At 42.1% G+C, this 27,794-nt stretch overlaps 1 protein-coding gene across 1 annotated transcript in view; it reads left to right on the top strand.

Moving 5' to 3' along the window:
- The first annotated feature begins 3,125 nt into the window (after positions 1 to 3,125).
- The window catches only part of zdhhc8b (zDHHC palmitoyltransferase 8b), an 84,892-nt gene continuing 60,223 nt past the window's right edge, over positions 3,126 to 27,794 (top strand). Inside the window, exon 1 of the mRNA XM_029716664.1 lies at positions 3,126 to 3,397. Within this exon, the coding sequence (XP_029572524.1) occupies positions 3,294 to 3,397 (104 nt within the window). The 5' untranslated portion in view covers positions 3,126 to 3,293. The remainder of the gene's footprint in view (positions 3,398 to 27,794) is intronic.

Here is a 27,794-nt window from a genome sequence, read left to right as displayed (position 1 = left end):
TTGACATTATGGGGTATTGTGTGTGTAGGCCAGTGACACAAAACCTCAATCTATTTTAAATTCAGGCTGTAAGACAACAAAATGTGGGGAAAAGTCAAGGGGTATGAATACTTTCTGAAGGCACTGTAAAGTATGTATCTTTGGTAGGCTATGTAGAAAGTATGCATTTTAACTATACATTCATCAACCTGTTATTTATCCCCTGAATACAAATGTATTGTATTTTTGAAGGTTTCCTCACTGATATCTGTGTTTTTCCTGTTTAGCAGTACTTTTAGATACGTTGATGAAAATCTCTTTAAATCTCGGGTGAGAAAGTCAGACCAAATAGGAATTAGCCCAAAATAGACCAAATAGGAATTACCAGAAGAAAGTTTTAAAAAAGCTTGTCTAACAGTTTTTATGAACAGTACAGCTTTCTCTCAGTGCATTGTGCTCTATCAATGCGTTCAAAGGTTTGTTTCCGTATTTTGTCAAAGCATTCAAAGAAAGGAGATTTTACTTTTTCACTATATACTGTACAGTGAACTCCAGAAGTATTGGGACAGTGACACATTTTTAGTTTTGGCTCTGTACTCCAGCACATTGAAATTATATGATTACTGTGGTTAAAGTGCAGACTGTCGGCTTTAATTTTAGGGTATTTTCATCTATGTCGGGTGAACCGTTGAGAAATTACAGCACTTTTTGTACATAGTCCCCCCGTTTTAGGGGACCAAACGTATTGGGACAAATTCACTTGTGTATTAAAGTAGTAAAAAGTGTAGTATTGGGTCCCGTATTCATATCACGCCACGACTACATCAAGCTTGTGACTACACATTTGTTGGATGCATTTGTTTTGTGTTTTGGTTGTGTTTCAGATTATTTTGTGCCCAATAGAAATAAATGGTAAATAATGTATTGTGTCATTTTGGAGTCACCTTTATTGTAAATAAGAATAGGATATGTTTCTAAACAATTCTACATTAATGTGGATGCTACCATGATTATGGATAATCCTGAATGAATCATGAATATGTGAGAAAGTTAGACACGCAAACATACCCCTCACCATTACAATAACAGGGGAGGTTAGCATTTTTGTTGTTGTTGAGGGGGGTATTATATTCATTATTCACGATTAATTCAGGATTATCCATAATCATGGTAGCATCCACATTAATGTAGAAGTGTTTAGAAACATTATAACCAAATACTTAACTTTTTACTTCAGAAATAAGTGAATTTGTCCCAATTCTTTTGGTTCCCTAAAATGCGGGGACTATGTACAAGAACGGTTCACCTGATATGGATGAAAATACCCTCAAAATAAGTCTGCACTTTAAACCTCTTAGTCATTGTATCATCTCAATGTGCTGGAGTACAGAGCCAAACCAGTAACAAATTTGTCACTGTCCCAATATTTTTGGCGTTCACTGTATATCACTTTCAAATTCATCAGCAAATGGTGTTCATCAATGGTGTTCATCAATGGATTTACAATCTGGATTTTCTGGGTCAGTTTTTAGGTCTAATGTTTGTGTTAGTTTCTTGATTTTGTTAATAGAGCTGCTTACTAATGTGGAATTATGTCTGCTACCAAGAACAACGCAAGCATCAACAATGTCACAAATGTCAGCAAGATTTGTGGAATGCATGCCCATCCGGTACCTGTATTCCTTCTTACTGTACTCTTGTCTACAGAGTTGGCCAGCTTGTTGCATTAAATTACTTTTACATACTGGTATGACACACAAATCTAGATGTTATGGAGTAGCCTCTCCTTTCACTATTTTCAAACTGTGTCTCAAATACTCGTCTACCCATTGAAGACAAGATAGAAGTGGGTCAATGAAATCCAGTAGATGATTTTGTTTATTTGCATACAGAGGTTAAAATTATTTCTGTATCTTTTCAGCTAAAACACGATTCAACTCTTCAGGCAGGAAAGTGCTCCCTGGATGCAGCAATGTAGCAGTGCTTTGGACCTATCACTTTCATTTGTACAGGTACTATGTTTCTGCCACACATATCCCTTTCTTTATTCTATACTGCATTTAGTAACTGCCCTATTGCTCTCTGGGTATGCTCCTCACTAATCATAAATGCAATTGGAACGGAACCATTGGATTATGTTACTACAATCTCATTGTATAATAGCCTTTTTTAAAATTGATTTTAGACTTGGGTGGCATCCAGGGGCATCCCAAGTGTTTTGTCAAATCATGTCAGAGTCTGATCCCCCCCCCCGCCAATTATCTTAAAGCTGCAATATGAAACGTTTTACCTGACAAAATTCACATAGGATAATGAGTTATAGATTTATCATTATCATTGAAAGCAAGTATAAAAAGCAGTAGATGTGTTCTATGTGCACTATTTCTATGCTTCCCGTGCTTAAGTTTCGTTTTTGTGTCTTCTACTTTCGGTTTTCTACACCAGCTTCAAACTGATGAAAATACAATATTTTTGGTCATGGAAAATATATTTCACTGTGGTTTAGATGGCACAATGATTCTCTACACTATACTTGCTTGTTTTGTCACATAAACGGAAATTAGGCAAACTATTAGAATTTTAGCAACCAGGAAATGGCACAGCGATTTCTGCATACTGCACCTTTAATTTTCCTCATTACTGAGGAATTATTCCCCCAATATGTAATGCATATACAGTGATTTGCATTGTGGCCAATGTAATGGGTGGAAGTAAAATGCCAGCAACATTCTATATTATTTAGTGTCCCATGAAATGACACCATGTGCCACATGAAATGACACCATATATAGATTCTACAGACCCTACTGAGAACTCCCAACCCCACATTTCACTCTGTGCAAATAATAGTTTTTGAAATATAAGCCCAATGTTGTCAACATACCAGTCTGAACATTGTATTTTTCAATAGTGGTCCTAAAATAATGTTTTTTAAAACAAATGTAAAAGTTTTTCAATAAATTCCTTCTTGCATTTGCTTATAAGCACAATAAAAATCGACATTGATTAAAATATATTCTCTTTTGATTGAGTTATCCACCTTGCAATATGTTGAAATGCGGACTTTTATTTTTGAAGGTTTCCTCATTACCATAGTCAAGTGACATCGTTAGTGCTGCTAGCAGAAAAGTAGTGGATTTCCAAGCTTTTGGAGCGCTGTATTTTCTGCCTGTCTATATTTGGATCTGTGTGCGTTTAACGGTAGTAAATACGGATTGGCTGAATCGTTAATTATAGATATTGCAGACTGGATCTTTATATATGTATACTATCTCCAATTGGAATAAATAATTGAGGAATGTGGAAATTACAGAATGCCCAACAGCGTTGGAAAGAGATTTAAACCCACCAAATACATCCCGGTATCTACTGCTGCCACTCTTCTTGTGGGCTCCACCACCTTATTCTTCGTTTTTACGTAAGTTTTAATTGTTTAGTAAGTCTTATAGGCTATCCTTCTGTTAATGCCTTACACACAATCAAGACTTTCCTATTCGGATCAATAGCATAGGTCCGACGATATGGTGGTAACCAATGACTATTGCTGTTAGAAGTTTTTGTTGCAGGATTTTAGACCGCTTTTCCGGGTCGGACCTTTATGCTATTATGAATGGTTTTAGAAATGTGGACTGTGCACTGCATAGCCTACAGCTATGATTGATCTTCGACTCGTTTTGGTAGTCTTGTTAGGCTGGGTGTGTCGAAGCATTATGGCAAAAACTTCTATATTACATTTACTTTATATTTGTTTTCCAAATGCATTTTTTTTCTAGATTAAACTTCATAGTTGGACAGCCAACTCAAGCTTGAAGTAGTCTAGGAGGTAGGCACATAGCGGCTATAGGTTACTGTGTAGCCGTAGGCCGCCATACTTGCCAGTTAGTTGCCCCGTCTTTAGTTCTTCAGGCACAGCAAACAAGTAACACAGCGGTGAATTGTTATATTGTTGCAACTGGTAGGCTACTTTGAATATGGGTGTTTCCAATATTGATTAGAAATGCTGATTCGCCCTCGGTACCTACATCAAAGGGCTTCATGTATAACGGGCAAGTGCATATGTGCGCTCTGAAGATTGTAGTGGTTAGAGCTCTACCACTGCACCTTCATTATGGAAATGTGTGTGGTTTACAGCGAGTGACGTTTTTCTGAAGGTTCTTTTTTCCACCCAGATTAGTTTTTTTTTACATATCCATGTTCCCATGGTTATTTATTGCATTCCTGATTGACCCTGTGATCTACTTTCAAGTGCATCATTTATTGACATATAGGCGAACAGTCTGATTGTAAACTTTCAAGTACAGCCTAGGCCTGCTGTACATTTGAATCCGCACTTAGAGTCTATTTGCTTATGGAGACTAGTGGTTTGACTGAACTGGTATGATCTCATGGTTCAGCTGTCAGAGATTTGAGCACTAAATGCATTAGGGTATTGCATGAATGAATAGGCCTATAGGCTTAGACCACTGTATGATATTCATATTTAAACACATATAAAGGAAGAGAAGCTTTAGGCGTAGCCCCAGAGAGAGTGAGAGAGATAGAGATATGCCGGTGGCATGCTACGACACCGAAATCTATTTCTTTACTATTGTCAGATAGGCTACTGCATCTGCTATAGAGATATACAATGTAGGTGTGCAGAAGGAGGCTAATTCGTTATTTTTCGATCAGAATATTTTTGATAAAGATAAGCATTATGTTGTTAGATCATAGGAGTATCTAGGCTACCTGGGGTGGCAGGTAGCCTAGTGGTTAGAGTGTTGGACTAGTAACCGAAAGGTTGCAAGATCGAATCCCTGAGCTGACAAGGTCAAAATTTGTTGTTCTGCCCCTGAACAAGGCAGTTAACCCACTGTTCCTAGGCTGTCATTGAAAATAAGAATTTGTTCTTAACTGACTTGCCTAGTTAAATAAAGGTAAATCTCTGGTAGGCCTAAAACACAACTGTTGGAGTGTTGGTGCGCACTGCCTTCATATCATAGGGCAGCAGAATAATAGGCTGATAACCAAAAGTTTATTAACTTTATTAGGGTAATATGAAAAATAAGTCAAGCCACTGTTTATAGGGAAAATATAAGCAGGATATTATATCGCGGCAAACATAACATTACAGTTGGAACTTCATTTAGCCAAAGAAAATGTTTCAACAGAATGAAACAAAACCGTTGCGAACTGGTTTAAACCTTCACAAAAGTTAACAGGCTATATTGCAGCAATTACCAATAAAGGCTAGTGCCTACCAAACCCAACAAATGAATGAAATAGGTTATAAGTAGGCCTTTTCTCAAATAAATATCATTAACATATCTTAAACTAAATATGGAGCACACAATTAAAAAAAAACAGATTGAACTTAATTTAACCAATGAAAATGTCTCAACAGAATTAAACAAAACACAATTTGCATATTTAAAGAACTGGTTTAGATTAATAAATAGGCCTACAATAATAATGATATACAATAATAAAACAAATTATTATAAATAGAAGTTGCATCCTACCTGAAAAGCGAGTTGCACGGTAGCCTGCATTTGGCCACTTGTGTTGGTATTAAAAAATATTCTGCTGATGTCTTCTATCATGTAAATGACATAGAATTGCATGAAATGTCTTTATAAAACACCCTTTCCCCAAAAAAATCCCCAAATTGTTCACCCCTAAGAAGCACCCCCAGCTCATAACATCTTGTGTGACTCGTGTTTTGCTAAACGATAAATAAATCAGAAGTTGCAACATTATCTCATGTTATGATTATAATGACAGCCTTTATTCCATAACACTGTTCTTCTCAACACTGTTGAAAAAGCAGCTATTTAAAAGTGAAACTTGTGCATGTAATTATTAACAGACAACAAATCAAAAATCATCTCTCTTAAAAAAAAACAACAGCAACCCAAACAATAGCAACAGAAAGAGTAAATGTGTCACGTATACCCCCTCTCCGGCCTCTAGGTCACCAGGCTGCTGATTATCCCTCACACCTGTCACCATCGTCAAGCACACCAGCGCCTCATGACACTCACCTGGACTCCATCAACTCCTTGATTATCTCCCCTATATCTGTCACTCCCCTTGGTTCTTTCCTCAGGTGTTATTGACTCTGTTTTCATGTCAGTGCGTTGTTTGTGTTCCTTGTTGTCTGTGCCGTTTATTTATTAAACACTCACTTCCTGTACTTGCTTCCCAACTCTCAGTGCACATCGTTACAAAATGTTTGCAAACTTTGCCCAGACTGAGCTATTCAGGACAGGATAATGTAGTCTGAGTGTGTAGCATGGCTTTTGTACAGGGGGTTAATGGTTTCGATCAAAGGAAACATATGAAGTTGGCTTTCCCTGTTGCCTAGCTATCTAGATTGTAGCGTCAACAACCACTCCAGTTCTAAATGGGTTCCTCCCTGGCTGTAAGAGGCTTTGCATAGACACATGGTCAGACAAAGTGGTAGTCTAATGCTGTAGTCCTGATGTGCTTGTGTGCTTTGGTACCACAATAGCTGATACAGGGCAGCAGGAAGCTAGTCTCAGGTCCCCCCAATCTTCCAGACCTCTTGGTTTTACTGCCCAGCTTCTCTATTGCAAGCAGGGGTTCCAGTCAAGCTGTGGTCAGGGCTAGATAGATGGGCCAACCATTGACCCCCAACAGATGGGTAGAGAGGGTAAGGATGAGGATTTTACCCCGTTCCCCTGCTCTTTGATTCCCCATGCAGCTAAACGTCCATAGGATTGGGTTGTGTATAATGGAACCCCCTGGGGTAGAATTACTGTGCACATCCACTCTAACATTGATGGGGGGCACATATGCTCCTCAATACGCCACAATGCTCCTCAATGCACCACAACATTCCACAATGCACCTCAACACAACAAAACACACCACAGTAGATCCAATAGATGAAGCCACACGTGTGCTGTGTTTAGAGAGCTGTGAGACAGCAACCTCCTCCAAGCCATGGAGTCAGTGAGTCATTGTGGACCAAGTGATTGCCAGGTCTCCACACTAGTGTCATATCAGGCATGGAGGAAGAGGCACTGTGTGAATAGTATGAGTGCCAGCTGAGTGCTGGCACAGTGTTACTGTTACTGCTGTGCCTGGCGTCTCTGTCAGTGGGTTTACAGTATGTCTGTCCTTCACGACCACAATATCGTTCACTCATTCACATAAGGCTCATAATGCCATGTGTCCAAGGTCCCCTGATTCCTCTACACAGGTCCAGCTTCTGGTGTTTCTGCAGAAACAAGAGGTGGTATAACATTGGACTGTTTGCTGATGTAAACAAACAAACACTTGGTAAAGGCTTTCCACATGCTCTATACATTTGCTACCTGCCATTGAGAAAAATGCAGAGGCTTACTGTTATCATTTCCTGTCAATACCAATATCCCACATTTAAGAAGGGTTGAGATGGATTTCTGGAAACTATCAATTGACTATGCGGCAGTTGTTATGGCAATAAATTACAGAAGAGGTTGCTGTTTGTGTTTAGAGCCAAACTATCTCCCAGAGATTCATGCAAGTACAGCTTGGCATGGGAGCCGGAGCAAAGTGGACAGAGAGAAACCTAATCTTTTACTTCCACATCTGTTTCCTCATTTACAACATATTCATTTAAATGAGACGCTCAGTGCAGTAGGCTTTTCCTCTTGAACCACTATTGTTCTGATGGTAGGTGCAATCAGAGGCTATGTTTGTTCCGATGTCCATACTAGCATGCCACGTAGAATGCACAATTCATTGCTTCATTCTAACCAGTATGCTAGTTTGGACATTGCAGCAAAGATTGGCTAATGTCTCACAGTTCTTTTCATGTGTATGACAATGTATTAGGATATCGTAGAGTGGACTGGGGGTATCGTTAATCTCATATTTACTCACCCCAGCATGATGGTGTGGTAGTGGTGAGGGATGGATTAATGCCTAACATCGAGGGCTAAGTGCTCGATGTGCCCTCTGGCTGTGGTGTTTTAAAACATTGTGGTAATCTCTTCTCTACCACATTAATTGAACTTTTAGGAGAGTCATTAAATGTGCATCCCCCATTGATCTTAATCCACATCCGGACTGTGGCGACATCCCAAATGGCCCTCTTATTTTCATACATAGTGCACTACTTTCGATTAGAACCCTATAGGCCCTGGTCAAAAGTAGTGCACTAGGGAATAGGGTGCCATTTGGGACATGTGTTGGGTGTGATTATGCAGCTGCTGCTGTCCTCTCTTGATTTGGTGGTTCTGTATCACTGATGCTATCTTATTCATTGGTGCCTTTCAGTACTGTGTATTAGAGACCATTAGAGCCTAGTCATCCTCCAATCCCCACTTCCCTTTGCTAATGTGTTTGATTGTAGGGCTCTGTGAATTTGATGTTAGTTTAATAATTTGTTAATCCACATTGATTGTTTTGATATAGGTGATATATACTGCTCAAAAAAATAAAGGGAACACTTAAACAACACAATGTAACTCCAAGTCAATCACACTTCTGTGAAATCAAACTGTCCACTTAGGAAGCAACACTGATTGACAATAAATTTCACATGCTGTTGTGCAAATGGGATAGACAACAGGTGGAAATTATAGGCAATTAGCAAGACACCCCCAATAAAGGAGTGGTTCTGCAGGTGGTGACCATAGACCACTTCTCAGTTCCTATGCTTCCTGGCTGATGTTTTGGTCACTTTTGAATGCTGGCGGTGCTTTCACTCTAGTGGTAGCATGAGACGGAGTCTACAACCCACACAAGTGGCTCAGGTAGTGCAGCTCATCCAGGATGGCACATCAATGCGAGCTGTGGCAAGGAGGTTTGCTGTGTCTGTCAGCGTAGTGTCCAGAGCATGGAGGCGCTACCAGGAGACGGGCCAGTACATCAGGAGACGTGGAGGAGGCCGTAGGAGGGCAACAACCCAGCAGCAGGACCGCTACCTCCGCCTTTGTGCAAGGAGGAGCACTGCCAGAGCCCTGCAAAATGACCTCCAGCAGGCCACAAATGTGCATGTGTCTGCTCAAACGGTCAGAAACAGACTCCATGAGGGCGGTATGAGGGCCCGACGTCCACAGGTGGGGGTTGTGCTTACAGCCCAACACCGTGCAGGATGTTTGGCATTTGCCAGAGAACACCAAGATTGGCAAATTCAACACTGGCGCCCTGTGCTCTTCACAGATGAAAGCAGGTTCACACTGAGCACATGACAGAGTCTGGAGACGCCGTGGAGAACGTTCTGCTGCCTGCAACATCCTCCAGCATGACCGGTTTGGCGGTGGGTCAGTCATGGTGTGGGGTTGCATTTCTTTGGGGGGCCGCACAGCCCTCCATGTGCTCGCCAGAGGTAGCCTGACTGCCATTAGGTACCGAGATGAGATCCTCAGACCCCTTGTGAGACCATATGCTGGTGCGGTTGGCCCTGGGTTCCTCCTAATGCAAGACAATGTTAGACCTCATGTGGCTGGAGTGTGTCAGCAGTTCCTGCAAGAGGAAGGCATTGATGCTATGGACTGGCTCGCCCGTTCCCCAGACATGAATCCAATTGAGCACATCTGGGACATCATGTCTCGCTCCATCCACCAACGCCACGTTGCACCACAGACTGTCCAGGAGTTGGCGGATGCTTTAGTCCAGGTCTGGGAGGAGATCCCTCAGGAGACCATCCGCCACCTCATCAGGAGCATGCCCAGGCGTTGTAGGGAGGTCATACAGGCACGTGGAGGCCACACACACTACTGAGCCTCATTTTGACTTGTTTTAAGGACATTACATCAAAGTTGGATCAGCCTGTAGTGTGGTTTTCCACTTTAATTTTGACTGTGACTCCAAATCCAGACCTCCATGGGTTGATAAATTGGATTTCCATTGATTTATTTTTGTGTGATTTTGTTGTCAGCACATTCAACTATGTAAAGAAAAAAAATATTTAATAAGATTATTTCATTCATTCAGATCTAAGATGTGTTATTTTAGTGTTCCCTTTATTTTTTTGAGCAGTGTAGTATTGATATAGTGATATCAGAAGTGTTTGTTTGATATGGTGGATATAAATCTGATTAGGTTATGTCATTAAGGTTGTCTGTCTGGTTTGCTAAATCACTATGATCATGTTGTTTGTGTCGATTCCAATGTTTCATCCTCTATATTAGGATATCAGTAGTTCAGATTCTCTCTCTCCTTTCTTCCCTCCCCTACAGCGATTCTATCCTGTCACCACCCTAAATCAAATCAAATCAAATTTATTTATATAGCCCTTCGTACATCAGCTGAAATCTCAAAGTGCTGTACAGAAACCCAGCCTAAAACCCCAAACAGCAAGCAATGCATGTGAAAGAAGCACGGTGGCTGGGAAAAACTCCCTAGGAAAAACTCCTGAGAAAGGCCAAAAACCTAGGAAGAAACCTAGAGAGGAACCAGGCTATGAGGGGTGGCCAGTCCTCTTCTGGCTGTGCCCGGTGGATATTATAACAGAACATGGTCAAGATGTTAAAATGTTCGTAAATGACCAGCATGGTCAAATAATAATAATCATAGTAGTTGTCGAGGGTGCAACAAGCACGTCCGGTGAACAGGTCAGGGTTCCGTAGCCGCAGGCAGAACAGTTGAAACTGGAGCAGCAGCATGGCCAGGTGGACTGGGGACAGCAAGGAGTCATCATGCCAGGTAGTCCTGAGGCATGGTCCTAGGGCTCAGGTCCTCCGAGAGAAAGAAAGAAAGAGAGAAAGAAAGAGAGAATTAGAGAGAGCATATTTACATTCACACAGGACACCGGATAAGACAAGAGAATACTCCAGATGTAACAGACTGACCCTAGCCCCCCGACACATAAACTACTGCAGCATAAATACTGGAGGCTGAGACAGGAGGGATCAGAAGACACTGTGGCCCCATCCGATGATACCCCCGGACAGGGCCAAACAGGCAGGATATAACCCCACCCACTTTGCCAAAGCACAGCCCCGACACCACTAGAGGGATATCTACAACCACCAACTTACCGTCCGAAGACAAGGCCGAGTATAGCCCACAAAGATCTCCGCCACGGCACAACCCAAGGGGGGGGCGCCAACCCAGACAGGAAGACCACGTCAGTGGCTCAACCTACTCAAGTGACGCACCCCTCCCATGGACGGCATGGAAGAACACCAGAAAGTCAGTGACTCAGCCCCTGTAAAAGGGTTAGAGGCAGAGAATCCCAGTGGGAAGAGGGGAACCGACAAGGCAGAGACAGCAAGGGTGGTTCGTTGCTCCAGCCTTTCCGTTCACCTTCACACTCCTGGGCCAGACTATACTTAATCATAGGACCTACTGAAGAGATAAGTCTTCAGTAAAGACTTAAAGGTTGAGACTGAGTCTGCGTCTCTCACATGGGTAGGCAGACCATTCCATAAAAATGGAGCTCTATAGGAGAAAGCCCTACCTCCAGCCGTTTGCTTAGAAATTCTAGGGACAATTAGGAGGCCTGCGTCTTGTGACCGTAGCGTACGTGTAGGTATGTACGGCAGGACCAGTTTGTAAATGCTTCTGCCTGCATTGTGAAAAGAGGAGTATTATTGACTATTCAGAGCTCTCCTCCTTCATGCAGAGATAAAGATAATGAGATGAAGATAACAGGTTTGGTATATTTCTGCTGATGACACCTGGACCCTTGTCTGACAGGTAGTGCTGAGCAATTAGTACTTTTTATTTTAAAAATAATTAGTTTTCGATGTTGGTTTTGATCAATTTTGTAACATTAAATGCACTATGCATTATGTGGGTTGAATGCTGTAACACAGAATAAAACAATTAATACAAGTCCTATGATGGTAGTGACTGCCCATTACTGCTTATCACTTATTAACCATCATTTATTCACATTACTTTACTTTAATAACATATTTCAGTTGTTGTGTATATTACATTAGTTTTATTTGATGACTTTATTATTTCATTCCAAGTCATCATCGCATCTCTATTGAGCTGCTGCCTATGTTGTCTGACAAAATCACACTTTTGTAGTTCTACAACTTAAATAAGGCATACTTTTATGACTTCTGAATACCAACTATCAATCAGTTAGATAATGTATTTTCAGGTAGAGATACCTAGCGAAGCTCACGATTGCTCATTCTTGTCTCTTCAAGAGCAGGCATAAAAGGAACACAGACCGGACAAGTAGATGCGCACTGGATTATCGTCATTGTAGTTAATTACCATGTTTTATGCGCTAAGCTATGTGGAATATTGGCCTGTTGGAAACTACAAATCCCTACTACATTGCACAGTTCAGGCTGGATCGGATTTATCTCTAGAGAAACTGTGCGATGTGTCCATTAAGTTCACAGAAGAAGGAAAAACGAACGAAATTGAATTCAAATAATTGAACCAACGTAAAGGATAGGATAGGGAACGCTTTAGTTTTCTGTGTGATATAGAGGATAGATGCTGATTATCTCACTGAAAACAGCAAGACCAAAATAGGCATTCACAGCCTAAAGTGATTCATAAAATTCGCTGCACAACTGTCTGTTCGCTGGTTTTCGGGGAGATAAATGGAGCTTTTGGTATTACTGTGGATAAGGCCTTTAGCAGGACTGGGAATGCTATGATTTTTTATTTTATGAGCAGCTGCTTTAGGTCAAGGAGAGATCTTGTAGATTAATTAATTTGGTTGCTGGGTTGTGCTGGTCTCAATCTCAAAGGGCTCCTTGCAGTTATATACAGTATTACATCAAGAACAAGGAAGGAATGACCCACAGGTTGATATGAAAGGAATGTTGGTTTTATTCTGCATGTATTTCTACTCCCTTTCAATAAAATTGAAAATAATAGTTTTAATTGTGTGTACTGCATTATTTATCATGAGGGTAGGCTCCCTTGTGGATCTTATGACTGCATGGTCATTTATTTGAGACTTCAACCCCACTCTTTTGCACTACACTATTTCTTTCTATTACAGTAAAAAAAAAATGTACCAGGAACTTGTGAACATGTCTGTAGGCTACAACATGTCTGTACTTTGAAAGGAAAAGTCTCTAGTTGCTTGATGGCTTAGGGACCAAACCCAAATCTTGAAATTGAATATTAATCATGAAACCAAACTATATAATGTTGAACATAATGTAGCCTCTCGTAAGATAGGATGAACTGTAATTCCTCATTATCAAATGTCTTGGGGCTGAATACACTCATCCCATTTGGCAGCATACACAGAAACCATAGAGTTCTATTCTAGGTAAAGGTTTACATAACCCCTATAACACTGACCGTTCCCCTGCGCAATCTATCTACTGTAGGTCTGTTCTGTTTCCACTTTCCCATGTTCTGTATGGGTATGTATGGTTTAATATTATGTATGGTTACACTGACATACACTTGCCATGTGTGAGTAATGTATTTATTAATTCTGTGTATGAGTAATGTGTGGTTTAATGCTATGTATTAGTAATGTGTGGTTTAATGCTATGTATGGGTTACACTGGCATACATTTGTTATGTATGGGTTGTGTATGGACTCCACTGACCATAATTGAGGGATTCAATTAAACACAAAAGGATGACGGTGGTATCTTGAGTCTCAGATTCAACTGCTGGCATGTTTTTTAAATCGTTTTGAACAAAGTTACAATAAGGTAGGCCTGTAACTTAATTTAATGTACAGTGCCTTCAAAAAGTATTCATACCCCTTGACACATTTTCTTGTGTTACAGCCTGAATTTGGAATTGATTACATTTAGGTTTTTTGGTCACTGGCCTACAGAGAATACCCCATCATGTCAAAGTGGAATCATGTTTTTCGGAATGTTTACAAATTTAATGAAAAATGTCTTGAGTGAATAAATATTCAACCCCTTTGTTATGGCAAGCCTAAATAAATTCAGGAGTAAAAAATGTGCTTAACAATTCACATAATAAATTGCATGGACTCAATCTGCGTGCAATAATAGTGTTTTTTGAATGGCTCCAGGTACCCCACACATAAAATTGTCTGTAAGGTCCCTCAGTCGAGCAGTGAATTTCAAACACAGATTCAACCACAAAGACCAGGGAGGTTTTCCAATGCTTTGCAAAGAAGGGCATCTATTGGTAGAAAAACAGACATTGAATGTCTCTTTGAGCATAGTGAAGTTATTAATTACCCTTTTAAATGGTGCATGTATACACCCAGTCACAACAAAGTACAGGCGTCCTTCCTAACTCGGTTGCTGGAGTGGAAGGAAACCGCTCAGGGATTTCACCATGAGGCCAATGGTGACTTTAAAACAGTTACTGGCTGTGATAGGAGAAAACAACTGAGGATGGATCAACAGCATTGTAGGTACTCCACAATACTAACCTAATTGACAGAGTGAAAAGGAAGCCTGTACAGAATCAAAAATATTCCCAATCATGCATTCTGTTTGCAACAAGGCACTAAAGTAATACTGCCAAAAAATTGTCCTGATTATATAAGTGTTATGTTTGGGGCAAATGCAGTACAACACATTACTGAGTACAACTCTCCATATTTCGAAGCATAGTGGTGGCTGCATCATGTTATGGGTATGCTTGTAATCGTTAAGGACTGGGGGAGTTTTTCAGGTTCAGTCTGCTTTCCACCAGAGATGAATTCGCCTTTCAGCAGGACAGTAACCTAAAACACAAGGCCAAATCTACACTGAAGTTGCTTACCAAGAAGATAATGAATGTGACCGAGTTACAGTTTTGACTTAAATCTGCTTGAAAATCTATGACAAAACCTGAAAATGGTTGTCTAGCAATGATCCACAGCCAATCTGACAGAGCCTGAAGAATTGTGAAAAGAATAATCTGCAAATGTTGCACAATCCAAGTGTGGAAAGCTCTTAGAGACGTACCCAGAAAGACTCACAGCTGTAATCGCTTCCAAAGGTGATTCTAACATGTATTGACTCAGGGGGTTGAATACTTATCTAATCAAGATACAGTATATTGGTGTTACATTTTTCATGATTTTCTTTGCAAATGTTATAATTTTTCTTCCACTTTGACATTACAGATTATTGTGTGTAGATCGCTGACATAAAATTACAATTAAATACATTTTAATCCCACTTTGTGACACAACAAAATGTGAAAAAAGTCAAGAGCTGTGAATACTTTCTGAAGGCACTGTATATTTTATTTGATACCATCTAGGGTAGATTATTGTGTACTGTGTTGTTTTGTTTGGGTCTGTAGTGAAACTGACAAACACAAAGAAAACTGAAAGCCTGTTGAAGGTAGAGAAATGGCACCAGTACAACAAAACGCCAAATACTTATTTCAAACAGTAGACAGTGTGGTGACTCACTCTGTCTCTCCGATGAGGGTTTACACATTCACACTTCACACACCACGATGGATACGTTTAAATCTGGCTTTCATTGCTCCTATATTTTTTGCCGCAAGCTAAGTGACAGTAATGAGATCAAATGTATAATTCAGGATATAATAAAAAGGCACGCTCACCAAGGGAATCCCAAATGACTCTGTTAACATTTCTATTAACCCATAATGGAGTTATCCCCCAGCCTCCCCCTGTCTTCCTGCCTCACCTTCTCTTAAGGCATCAGCATGCTTCAGTTCGCCTGGCCGCTAGCCAAAGACGGCTAGGCGAACTGAATGTGCTCGCATACGCCCTTAAAAGACATTAGCTTGAAAAATTAGAAAGAAAACGTCAATAGTACTGTTTGTCCATTTAGAGATATTGATCTGAATTAATCTAAGATAACTCAAGAAACATGTTATTGATTTTGCTGTTTTTGCCGTGGAGATCTTAGTCACGCAATTTTACATCTAACTAAGATGTTTGGTGCAGTATTTCTAAATGGAAAAAATGTGCATGAAAACGAGTTGTCTCTCAGTGAATGACAACAAAGACTTTACTGAAGAATCCCTACTGTTGACCAATCACAGACGAAGGGGCATAGACTTCGGCTACAGACTTCAGCTTGCCTCAAGAAAAAAGTTTGTGTGCCTGAACAACCGAAAAAAAGACTTACCAAAGTCCAAAACAAAAAAAATATCACAAAATGTCTTCATAATATATGCATAAACTCTTCCAAACTGTTTCGTCTGGGAAGCAGGCGGACGCCTTTACACCCTCTTACAAGGAGGGTAATATTCCAGTCATTATCTGCCATGGCAGGGTACAGCTATAAATCAGATCCCTTTCCTCTCCTTCATAACCATGGCTTGTCCAGCTGTTGATTCACCTCAGATAAATGTGTTGGACCAGCCACTTCTTCATACCGCATCACTGGACCCAACCAGCCACACGGACAAGCATGCCTTCCGTCTTCACCCTAAATTGGTATTGACAAGTGAATGAGGTGGGCAAATAAAAGCCTGGGTCATCTAATCTGATTCCATCCTAGCCTCCTGTCACTCCCTCACAACTAGGTTAGGATCATGCTTCCCTGGTTGTGTCTGGCATCCTGAGTGAACAAAGCAGCCTCTTCCTGCCTGGAAAACCACAGCCTTCATACCAACGCACGCCTGCCCTCCACAACAATAACCACGGCCATGCACAGGTTGTTATTAAAATGAAAGCAATTTATGATTCATATTAGCTGTGGCAGGCGGGCCTTTGAAATGGACCGTGTATGTGGTTGGCTGTGTGTAAGGGGGTGTAATGAGGGAAAAGGTTTTGTAATCCTATATGTGTCTGACAAAGTGCTTTGCTTTGACAGCACTGGGATGTATAATTGTTGTTGATTGGATTGCAGCAGAGCTTTACGTGTATCATTTTAGATTTTCATTTTATCTGAATTGTTATTGTTTTGAACTGTTAAATAGGTTTTGATCTGAGCCTTATTGGACTTTGAAATGATTTGATGGCTTACTGATTTGCTTCTGTTCCATTTCTAGGGGGGTTCTTTTATTTTGTCATAATCCTTTATGCGTCTCGAGTCTAGGGAGAGAGATTTTCTGCCTTCGAAGTTTGAAACTCATTGCTACCTCAGAACTTTTCTTAAATGTCTTTCAATTTGCCTGTCAAACTTTTTCTGAGCTTGGCTTGCCAAAAATAAATTGTACCCCTGTGATGCCATGGCTTGGCTAAATGGAACCATCTGTATGTAGTCAGAGCAGCTCAATGTAGCAATGTTTGCAGAAAGGGAAGTGAGATGCTTGGGACTGGGAGTACAGGGTGTCTGCTCTCCCCCTGCCCCCCTACTGCCACCTTCCACCCCAGTGAGGGAGGCTGGTGGTGGAAACTACTCCTCCTGAGAACATGTGGGAATGATTTAGACCTTCAGCCGCTCTCTCCCTGGGCGTCTCCACCCTGTTCCCTCCCCTCTCTTCTCCGTTTTGGCAGGGGGGGGGCCATCACCGACCGGGAATAAGTTGAAACAGAGCTCTGCCTCTGACACCTCGTGCTAGAGGGGCTGCTTGACAGAGACAGAAAGAAGACCTGGAGTCCAGCTGCGTCTGTCTCCGAGTTAGAAAAGGAGACGTGTGTAGTTAGAGGAGTGTAGCCGACATCTCAAGACTACTCCAGAGAGCCATAGACACACACACACAGGGAGAAAGAGATGGATTGGCCGATCGAGTGTGGGGTTATGAGCGTGTTGCCTTTTGATATCTTTGGCCATTTTCACGATTTTCATGGAAGTCCATCGTTAGAAGGCCCCAGAGATGGGCACATCAAAAAGAGTTGCGGTGCTCACTCATCTGTAACGAGCAGAGTGGCATAAGTGTGAGTGGTCATGAGGCTTTGAAGCCATAGATCCAAGGGCCAGCCTCATCACTCCAGGCTTTCTGTGTAGCTTTGGACTTGGCCTTTGTAGTAGTACTGAGGAGCTTTTATACTTTCCCATAGCTTTAGCCAGACAGACCTTAGACGGTTTACGAATGGAAAGATCAAATATCGAGTGTACATTCTGTATAAAAATTCACGAGAAATGACCTGACTAATATTACCTACACTGAGATTGAGATGTTGTCTGTCCACTCCATACACACTCACAGAATAGATGTATTAGCGCCGTTGATGACTGTTTAAAGGACCTGTTATTATTTTGAGTGAGTTCAAGCTTTTTTTAGCAGAGTGAAAGATGCCCTTGCACTGTGCAAACCTGCTCGGAGGATTTAGTTTTAAAGTGCTCCTGTGGAAGGAATTCTCATTCTCTCCCTGTTTTGTCTCTCTGCCTAGTGGCCGAACAGGGTTCGACCCTTATTATTACCAGGAGATTATGATGGACCTGTGGGTCAGGCTAATGGGATAGAGAATCCATGTGATCAAATGTTTAGGATATTGGATCTTTGTTTAATAGATTCTTTAAAGACTTCTCGTTGACACGTTGATTCTCTGTGCCCTTAATGTGGCTTCCGTAGTCTCCTCGTGAGATAAGTAAGACGTGTAGCTCTCTCTGTGTGACTCGTCAGTATTCATCGCTCTCTGTGTGACCCGTCAGTATTCATCGCTCTCTGTGTGACCCGTCAGTATTCATCGCTCTCTGTGTGACCCGTCAGTATTCATCGCTCTCTGTGTGACCCGTCAGTATTCATCGCTCTCTGTGTGACCCGTCAGTATTCATCGCTCTCTGTGTGACCCGTCAGTATTCATCGCTCTCTGTGTGACCCGTCAGTATTCATTGCTCTCTGTGGCTGGCTTTAGAACTGAAGCACACCCAGCTGACAGCACAAGACACTGGAAAAGATGACACTACGACAGTGTCCCAAATGCCATCCCATTCCCTATAGTGAGCACTGGTCAAAAGTATTGCAGTACATAGGGAATAGTGTTCCATTTGGGCTGCTATAGTCTGCAGTGAATGAGTGCTGAAACAGCAATCTGCATTCGTCTATTTGTTTCCTACCTGACTTAGTTTGAATAGACTGGGTGCAATGAGAGAGCCCCATGCAAATGCATGATTTGACTGTGAAGACCTGAGTTAAAGGAGCACTCATTATTCTTACCTGAAAATACCTTGTGGTTTTTTGCTGAGTTTATTTATTATCTAACCCTATGATAACAGGAATATTATTTTCTGTGAATTCAGTAACAGTTTACTATAATCTGGACTCAATTTACAGTAGTTGATTCTTATACAAAGTCTTTGGTGACCAGACGATGCTTATTATACTGCAGTACACTGTAATTGGTGACCAAATTGATTCTCCTCAGTTTACGCTGAAAACGGCTAGTGGGCTGCATGTTGAGTGGTGCCGCCTGCCAAGCAGGACTATAATCTGTATCTAATTTGACAGCAGTTCTAATGGTTTTTAGAGCCTGCATGATACTGTATTAACCCCCAATTACAGCAAAGAAAATGTTATTTGTATTTCAACTCCAGTGTCAGTCATGATTAATAGAAATACTAAAGTTGTGCTTTTTAATAGAGGATGTTTTGTGAGAGGTCGTTGGCCAGCCTATTTGACAAACTTTAGTCTAAAACTTTTTTTTTATTAAACTCCCCTCATGGTAAAATGTCCAGACAATGTTTAGCCATGGATTTCCTTCTGGGGGAAATGTTTTCCTTAGCTGGGTGAAGCTGTGCAGAATTCTCTAGAATCTGAATTGTATCCCAGCACAACCCGTGGCCGGGGAACCGTTATTCCGAAACTGTGACACTTCTCAACAGCAAGGACAGGAAATGATGTCGTGAGCTAGTATTTGTATTTTTTTACTGCATTTGTGTCAGTTCCTGTATGAAATGATAGTACTCATACTCCATCGCATCTCATCTACCATTATTGACTCACTGACGACATGCCTACTTGGTTAGTAATAACTATTTACTCATTCATGTGTTAGGGCTCGGCTTATTCCAGCCATTAATTATTATATAGTTGATGCCGGGGCTTTCTGATAGTGTGTGTTTGGAAGTCTGCAGATATCTGCCCTGCTTTGTGTTTTCAGGATGGGCGGAATGGTCTAGAGAGGAGTCTATCAGTTCTGTTTTAATCTCATCTAGACCAAGGATGTTTTCTGTTTGTCCTGCTACTTCTCTCTCTGTGTGACCTCATTAAAATAACACATCTGGCCAGGGCATGGGGATGGGTTGTGCTGTGCTGGAACTTGTCTGTCAGTTTTGCAAGTGGCAGAGTCTGCCTCCACTTCCTATTTTGTCAGTCCTGTGGTGTAGGGGCTGTGAATGGTGTCTGTCAGTCTGTATCCTGACACACCAGCTGCACTACAAAGTCCAGACTGTAGGCTACCATACTGAGGGATGGGAGCTAAGTTAGCCACTGAATTAATAGAATGCTTGTATCGCTGTCTTGATCATCATGGTTGGTTTCGATGCTAATTCTGTGACTGTAATCATTGTAGGCGAACAGAAAAGGAAACTTAGACAAGACATCAGCCACGGGGCTACAGCCAGCAAGTGTTATTTGTCCCTGTCCATCTGTGGCCTGTTCCCCATGTGCATTCTCAGCAGTAGGGTAATTTTCGAAAGTCTGATTTAAACGCTGTGTCCATTAGTGAGTCTGCCAAAGCCAGCTGGTCTCATAGAACGGTTTTAAACAGAATTATTTTAGTGTAGAATGGTTTTAGCATAGAATTGTTCCCATCGAACGATCACCATCTAAACAAACCATCATCCTCACCCCCACTAACCCCCTAACATGGCACTGGGTCTCAGGGTAAATAGCCCACAACGAGCAGGGAGGGTATGGCAGGCCAGTGTATCCTCTTCTCTCAATGCCCCTTGCAACCATACATCTCAGAGAGGTGTGCAGGATTTAAAAGGAAAGATTGTAGATGAAGATCAAGATACCTTGGGAATGCCTGCATTCATGTGTTTCATTGAGTGCAGCTGCAGTGCTGTGCTGTGTTAAACCACTGCCATGGCTGTGAGTGTGCATCGAAAGCAGCGCTTACCCATGGACCAAGTAGACATTCAAGGAGATGGCCAATATTTGATCAGTGTCTCTCTCACTGCCTTTCATCCTCTATATTTCTATTTCGGTCTCGCTCTCCTGCTCTCTTTCACACACGCCTAAAAAAATCTGCTTCACCCTGTCCCTTTACATTATACATATGACACTTAAAGCATTTACACGGGCATGTACAGCATAATTGCAGTGTAGTTGCAGTGTGTACTTCTGATACCTGTGGTTTGTGTAATTGCACAATTAATACATACATGTCACACCACTTAGTAGAAAGTGAGACCACACCACATGCATATGTCAAATAGGTTATTGTAGTAAACATTCTGCAAGTATGTGTCACGCCCTGACCTGAGAGAGACGGTTTATTTCTCTATTTTGTTAGGTCAGGGTGTGGGGTGGGCATTCTATGTTTTGTATTTCTTTGTTTTGGGCCGAGTATGGTTCCTAATCAGAGGCAACTGTCTATCGTTGTCTCTGATTAGGAATCATACTTAGGCAGCCTTTTCCCACCTGTTTTTGTTATGGCAGCCTTTTCCCAGCCCTTTCCCACCTGTAGTTGTTTTCTGTTTTGTTATATGTGACCTGACAGAACTGTTGGCTTTCGTTTTGTTTCTTTGTTCTAGTGTTCTCAGCATTAAATATTATGAACACTTACCACACTGAATCTTGGTCACCTCTCTACGACGATCGTAACAGTATGCAAGACTAGCCCTGTCTTCATCTCATACCGTGTCAGTGCTTTGTGTGTTGTTCAAGTGTCGGTTAGTGTCAACTCGCATTCCTCACAGTGAGCAGAGCCTCTCCTAGAATTGACTTGTAATCTCCATGAGATATCCAGCTAGCATGGTCTGAATGAATCAGAGGGAAGCTACAGTCATGTTGAGTTTATCTTGGCTGGGACGAGAGGCTGCGGGTATGTAGTCCGCATCCCGAATGGCACCCTATTCCCTATATAGTGCACTACTTTTTACCAGAGCTCTATGGAACCTGGTCAAAAGTAGTGTGTACAAAATAGGGAATAGGTTTCTATTTTGGACACAGCCCCTACTATCATTGTGCTGCCTGCTGGAGCACTTCAGATAGGATGAGTAGTAAGTACTACTCTCTCTCCTCTCAAATGGATTCTCCATCTAAATAGAAGCATTGTACATTGTGTTTGAGAGAGAAGAAACAATTTGTTCCCTTTGGCTTTCCCTTATGCTGCGCTGTAAAAAAAAGAGGTTAGACCTTAGCTGTGCCTTTTTTCAGGACGGAAATCATTTTGTGGTTTCTTCTTTAGTGCTTTTGTAACTTTATGTTAAAACACCTCCTGCATTTGAAGTACTGTATTCCATTTCATGACAGGGCAATTCTTCTCAGAGACTGGATTCATCTGGAAAGTGTTCAGCAGTTCAAAGCCTCTCAGATAGTTACCTCTGGGTTTATCCTCCCCTTGACAATCTCTCTCTTCCTCCTCGGTAATGAAATCATCTAGGGTTGTGCTGCTTATCTCCGACTAGGCCTTTCTGCTGTCCCCCATCCCTCAGCATATTTCAGCGCTGTTCGCTAATACCCAGGTTATCACATATTTGAGAATGCGCAGCTGAGAATGTGTACAGAATGTTTTAAAATGAGGCCTAGGTTACGCCTTCTTTAGCGTTTCATCGTACTTTTGTATTCAGGGCAGAGTTGCCTAGCTAGCTGTCGTGTTTGTTGGTTTGATGTTTTTACGGATGGCTTGGCAGTATTTAAAGTTTATGTGTGTCTCAGGTCAGGAGTTGCTGCTACTGCATTGCGGCTGCCTCTGATGAAAATAAAACACTTCCTGAACCAGCCCTAACTCCTCCACGCGAGGGACCTGATGGAAAGACACTTGCTGCGTCTGAAATAACACCTTATTCCCTATTTCCTAGTGTGCTTTTTTTGACCAGGTCCCATAGAGCTCTGGTCAAAAGCAGTGCACTATATAGGAAATAAGGTGCCATTCCGGACGTAGCCACTGGCTTTGCTGATTTATGTACTAGTTTCGTGCTAGCTGCTAGACGAAGTAGCTGAGCAATTAGCTTAAGCTTAACTTGGGCTTAAGTGATTGACGGAGGTAATGATGTGGTGTGTTGGAGAGACTTCAGTCAGCACAGTAGTCCTCCAGAGACATTAACCAATAAGGAACTAAATGATTCCTAGAACCCACCAGGTACTGTTATAAGTCCTTAAATGTACGGCGCATTCGGAAAGTATTCAGACCCCTTGACTTTTTCCACATTTTGTTACGTTACGTCATCAATCTACACACAATATCCCATAATGACAAAGCAAAAATTGGTTTTTAGAAATGTTTGCAAATTTATAACAAATAAAAAAACAGAAATACCTTATTTACATAAGGGGTTGTGTTGATGTGTCTAGTGGGACTAAGCAGAGCTCCCTTTCCCGGTATGGGGGACCGGGAGATGTGGGTACAGAAGGCCGCTGGCATGACAGGACCCCCAGCTGAGTTGTCTGCTGGCAGCTGGGAACAGTAGACGAGGCAAGGCCCCCTAACCTGGCTCTGTGGATTAGCACTATCTCTCAACCTGCTAGTTTTATGTAAATGGTCCTCCAAGAAGAAAGGACAATAGCTTGTCAGTCCTTGGAACAGGAGCGACTTTTACTTCCCAGGTATAAAGAAGGGGTAACATTTTAATTCGAAGAGTACCTACATAAGGACTTTATAACGCATTCATAAATCAGACATAACACATTCATAAGCAGGACATGAGCATTTCATAAACGGTTGAGTTACACTGGATTAGAGGCACTGTGATCCCTCAGAGTGGTGGAGTGATTCAGCTAACTGGAGCTTTGCTTACTTGTCCAGGTAACTGGCCTGCTCCACTGGGCCCTTTGTCCCCTCCATCCTGACCTCACATCCACCTCCTTGCTTGGCACCTGCATTACAACACCTTGGCACAGTTCTCAAGGTGGTGTGCTGTGCTGTTGTGAGAGGTGGCAAAAAGACTCACACAGTGACACTGAGAAATAACATTTCTATCACCATAGCTGTAACTACGTCTTTTTCGTTTTTTATGAACATGTAGGCTAATGAATCATAAATGATAGTGGCATTTTAAGTGACACAGGTATGATAAGTGTCTTAATGATTTATTTTAATTGTTTTTTATCTCTAATGAGATTTAAATGCTTTAATGAAACGATTAAACAGATGCAGGAGTAATATCATCCTTGGCTGTGGGGAACGTACAATACTTCCTCTGTGACCTTTTCAGCACAATTAAACTGTGTTGTCATTGGTGCTATAATGGCTGTTGCTTTGCTCGCAGGGTGGGAACACAGTGTGAGTTAGCCTACGGGTTAGACAGAGCAGTCACACACCAGCAGTGTTACAAATCCACTCTGCCTCCCAGGCAGCTCGGTGTTAAAATGGAAGGCCTTTCTTCCCTGCTTTATGGTGTTTGCGGCCATGAGGGGATAGCTAGCCTGCCTGACAGGAATGTCATGACGGGAATCTGCCTTTTGCTGCTGAAATTCTTCATGCCCCTGTTTGTCTGTCTGGGGGGGATGCCTTGTGGTGCGCCTAATGAAGCTCAGTCAGAATGAATGCAGATATTGATCGGCCGCCTCATAGATTATACACGAGGCGTGAGCTAATTGCGTTTTGATAGACAGTTGGGGACTTAACTGTGAGAACTGCGACGTGATCGGCTCCTGAATACTCTTTGGATCAGCCTCTAACATCCTCTTATAATAACACCGCTGTTCGGTTCATATTCAGGTAAGGCAGTAGACTGAGGAATTGAATTGACTCAGTTGGGGAACTTCCTGTTATAGTGTCTGGTGTTCTAAATAAATGAATAACCTGTTGACTTATCTCTTGTCCATTTTGTAAGGACAAGATATTTCAGACTGAGAGTGTAATGCTCCCATCCAGATCTCAATCTGCCTTTGAGTTGTCTGTCGGTGGTTTCGAAGGAGGGTGGTTTCGAAGGAGGGACGGACGGAGTGAGGGAGGGAGGTAGTGAGGGAAGAACGAAAGAGGAATGTCGGAGGGCCCAGAGATGGGCAAGCCGCACTTGTCTGTGACATTCCCCTTGGCCCCGAGGAGCCACTTCACCCCTCCAAGCTAGAGCCTTAGCCATTTGTCTTCATGCTGATCAGGGACCCCACATGAGCTCATTTTACTGAGTTAAATGTGAGAGAGCGGTCTCTGGCTGCTCTCCTAATCCAACAACAGCTAACCTCCCTGCCTCAACTCACACGTCCTCCCTTATGCCATGTCCGAATGTTTAGTTAGACTAGAGAGTAAAGCAGCAGTTAACAAGGCAGGACTAAGGATGTTGTTAGTGAACACAACCCAGCAGACCTGTAAACGGCCCCCAGACCAACACAGGTGTGTTAATGTGGAACAAAGGAGCTGCTATGTTATGTCTTTATCTGCTCTATATCCAGACCCCTGATCCAGCAGATAAGCATGTTTAGTACCTACTCAATAGTCCCCAGTCTTCTGTGGAAACCAAGCCTGGGTTTAAATACTCTTTCAAATCTTTCAAAGGATTTTAGTGTTTGCTTTAGTCTGCTTGGGGTGCCATATGGGTGACGTTTCGCAACTATTCTATTGGTTCTATTTCGCCAGACAAGCTCAATCAAGACAAGCTATAGTATTTGAACCCAGGTCTTATGGAAACCCAGTCTGTGACGGCCATTAGGGCTCAGTGAGCCAGTGACAAGGGCTGCCATTCAAACACCTCCCCGGGTTCATTCATAAGCTGCCCTCCAGATTGCCGGGCTAAGTGGTGACTGAGGGAAGCCTATTTTTACTCCCCTCATAACTTGTGCATGGCCGCTCTCTCATTGAAACGTTTAATAGAGCTAAAAGGCAGCCTGGCAGATGTCAATCGGCCACTCAGTCAGGTCCGACCAACCGCTTCAAGCCGTGCCCAACTTTCCATCCCTCTCTCTGTTTCTCTCACTCTCTCTGTCTCTGTTTCCCCCTCTCTCATTCTCTGCATTTCTCTCTCACTCTCACTCACACCTACACTTACACACCAGAGTTATTGTTTCCCTCTGACAATACAGTTTCTACCCTCCCCTGAGTCCCCTCAGTGCCCGAGAACATTCTTGTACCGGTCGTAAAACATGTGTAGCATTATGCAAATGCATGGCTTTTTCTAACACTGTCTGTCCCTATGCATGGGCTTTGCCACTGTAGCTTAAAGCCACAATCTGCAATATTTGCTACGGTTTTAAGGTCATTTCCATGAATGGTGTGGCAGGGTCAGACTTTTGAAATGTCAGATTGTGGCTTTAACACACTGCAAGGTTATGAGAGGCAGGCTGGCTGGCTAGCAGTACCAGTAGCAGTAGCTGCTCACTAAGCTGGCTGGCAGCCCAAATTTATTTCCACACCACATTCAGAGGATATTTTTATCATCTCTCTGTTTACCAGTGACGTTTGTTGAGGTCGGTGGCTGGGTAGGCACTGGCTATTATGAAAGCCAAATTTACTTACAAATATTCCTTGATAAAGCCCGAGTTCACCATGCAACAGATGGCTCCAAAAACTATTAACTGAAAATGGACACGTTTTTTTTTTTTTTAACCAAACGTAAATACCAATAAAGCAAAGATACAGAAGCAATAGCCTCCAATGGCGGCATATTTCATATCATCTGACAAAATGATACACTGCTCAACTCAGCTTAGACATAGACCGCTGTAGCATCCACAGTTACAACCAATAGTTGGCACTAAAAGACCGATTTATATAGACACATTTCATCCGAATAGTTTGCAACCCTGATATATATATTTTGCGGCAGGGGGACTTTTCATAACAGCTTTTTTTATTAGATTATCACAGGGTAAACATTGCCTATCTTGTCTATCCGGACTGCACGTCAACTGCCGTGCACAAACTCAAGAGCTCGCCTCACTGAGCCTGGCCAGATCTGTGTAAACGGTTCTGGCTACTCTTTCTCTCTCTCCACTTAAATGCCTTCCTACCATACTTTGTTCAGAAGACAAGTGAATGTTCACTTTGCCTATAAGAGGTCTGCAAACACGTGTAACTCCGAGCTGTTGTCTCAATGTTTTGTTACACTTTACTACTTTGTCATAAGGTCATGAGTTATAACAGAGTCGTGAAACATTCATGACAGCTGACGCCACCTTATTGCATAAACATTATCATGACATAAACCATTGTTTGGGTCCGCTAGCTAACTGGCTAGGTACATTGTTAACCAACTAACTAGCTTACCCAACCAGTAAGTAGTGAAGACAGTGTGTAAAGCCAGTTAACCCCAATTACCTTGAATGTAAACAACTGTTATGTCAATGTTATGACAGTGTTATATAGACTTTATGGCAGCTTGGGTTCAAGAAAAGTATCAATTGAATTGAGTATGAATGACAGTGGGTAGCCTACCCTTACAGTACAGTATCTACCACCAGGTGAGGTCAGGAAGTTGTTGCTATGCTCTCTAAGTATTCCCACTGCGTTGTCAGTGCATACGGTGTGAACACCTGGTGTTCCTCAACAGACTGACTCCTGGTTTGTATCCCAAATTGCTCCCTATGGGCCCTGGTCAAAAGTAGTGCACTACATAAGGAACAGGGTGCCATTTGGGGCTCCCCCTAGCCCCAACCTGCTCCTATGGCCCTGCTCCCAGCTCCACTGGCTATGAATGAGACAGATGGAGCAGGGCTTACAGTGGGAAAGGGACTCGTTGGATGACACCTGTGCATGGCGGGTGTGCTGCTGCTATCGCTCACTGCAGACGGAGCACAGCACAACACTCTTCTCTCTGACTCAGCTCTTCCTCTGACAGGCGTGCTGGGAAGGGGCTAGTGGTGCTCTGTCTGTCCCAGCCAGATGGATCACTTTGATGATATTAGGGGACTGAAGCAAAATGAATCACTGAGTTTAGATGAAGTCATGTGCATCAGTGAAGCAAGAGTTCGTTAGGAGTTAATAAGTAACACGAGTACTTTGTAAATGCTACAAATGACAGTATGCTCAGGTCTACTACAGAATG

This window comes from Salmo trutta, chromosome 27, assembly GCF_901001165.1.
Source record: "Salmo trutta chromosome 27, fSalTru1.1, whole genome shotgun sequence".
NCBI classification, from domain to species: Eukaryota; Metazoa; Chordata; class Actinopteri; order Salmoniformes; family Salmonidae; genus Salmo; species Salmo trutta.
The sequence above is the reverse complement of the archived record's forward strand: the minus strand, read 5'-3'. Positions and strand labels throughout refer to the sequence as shown.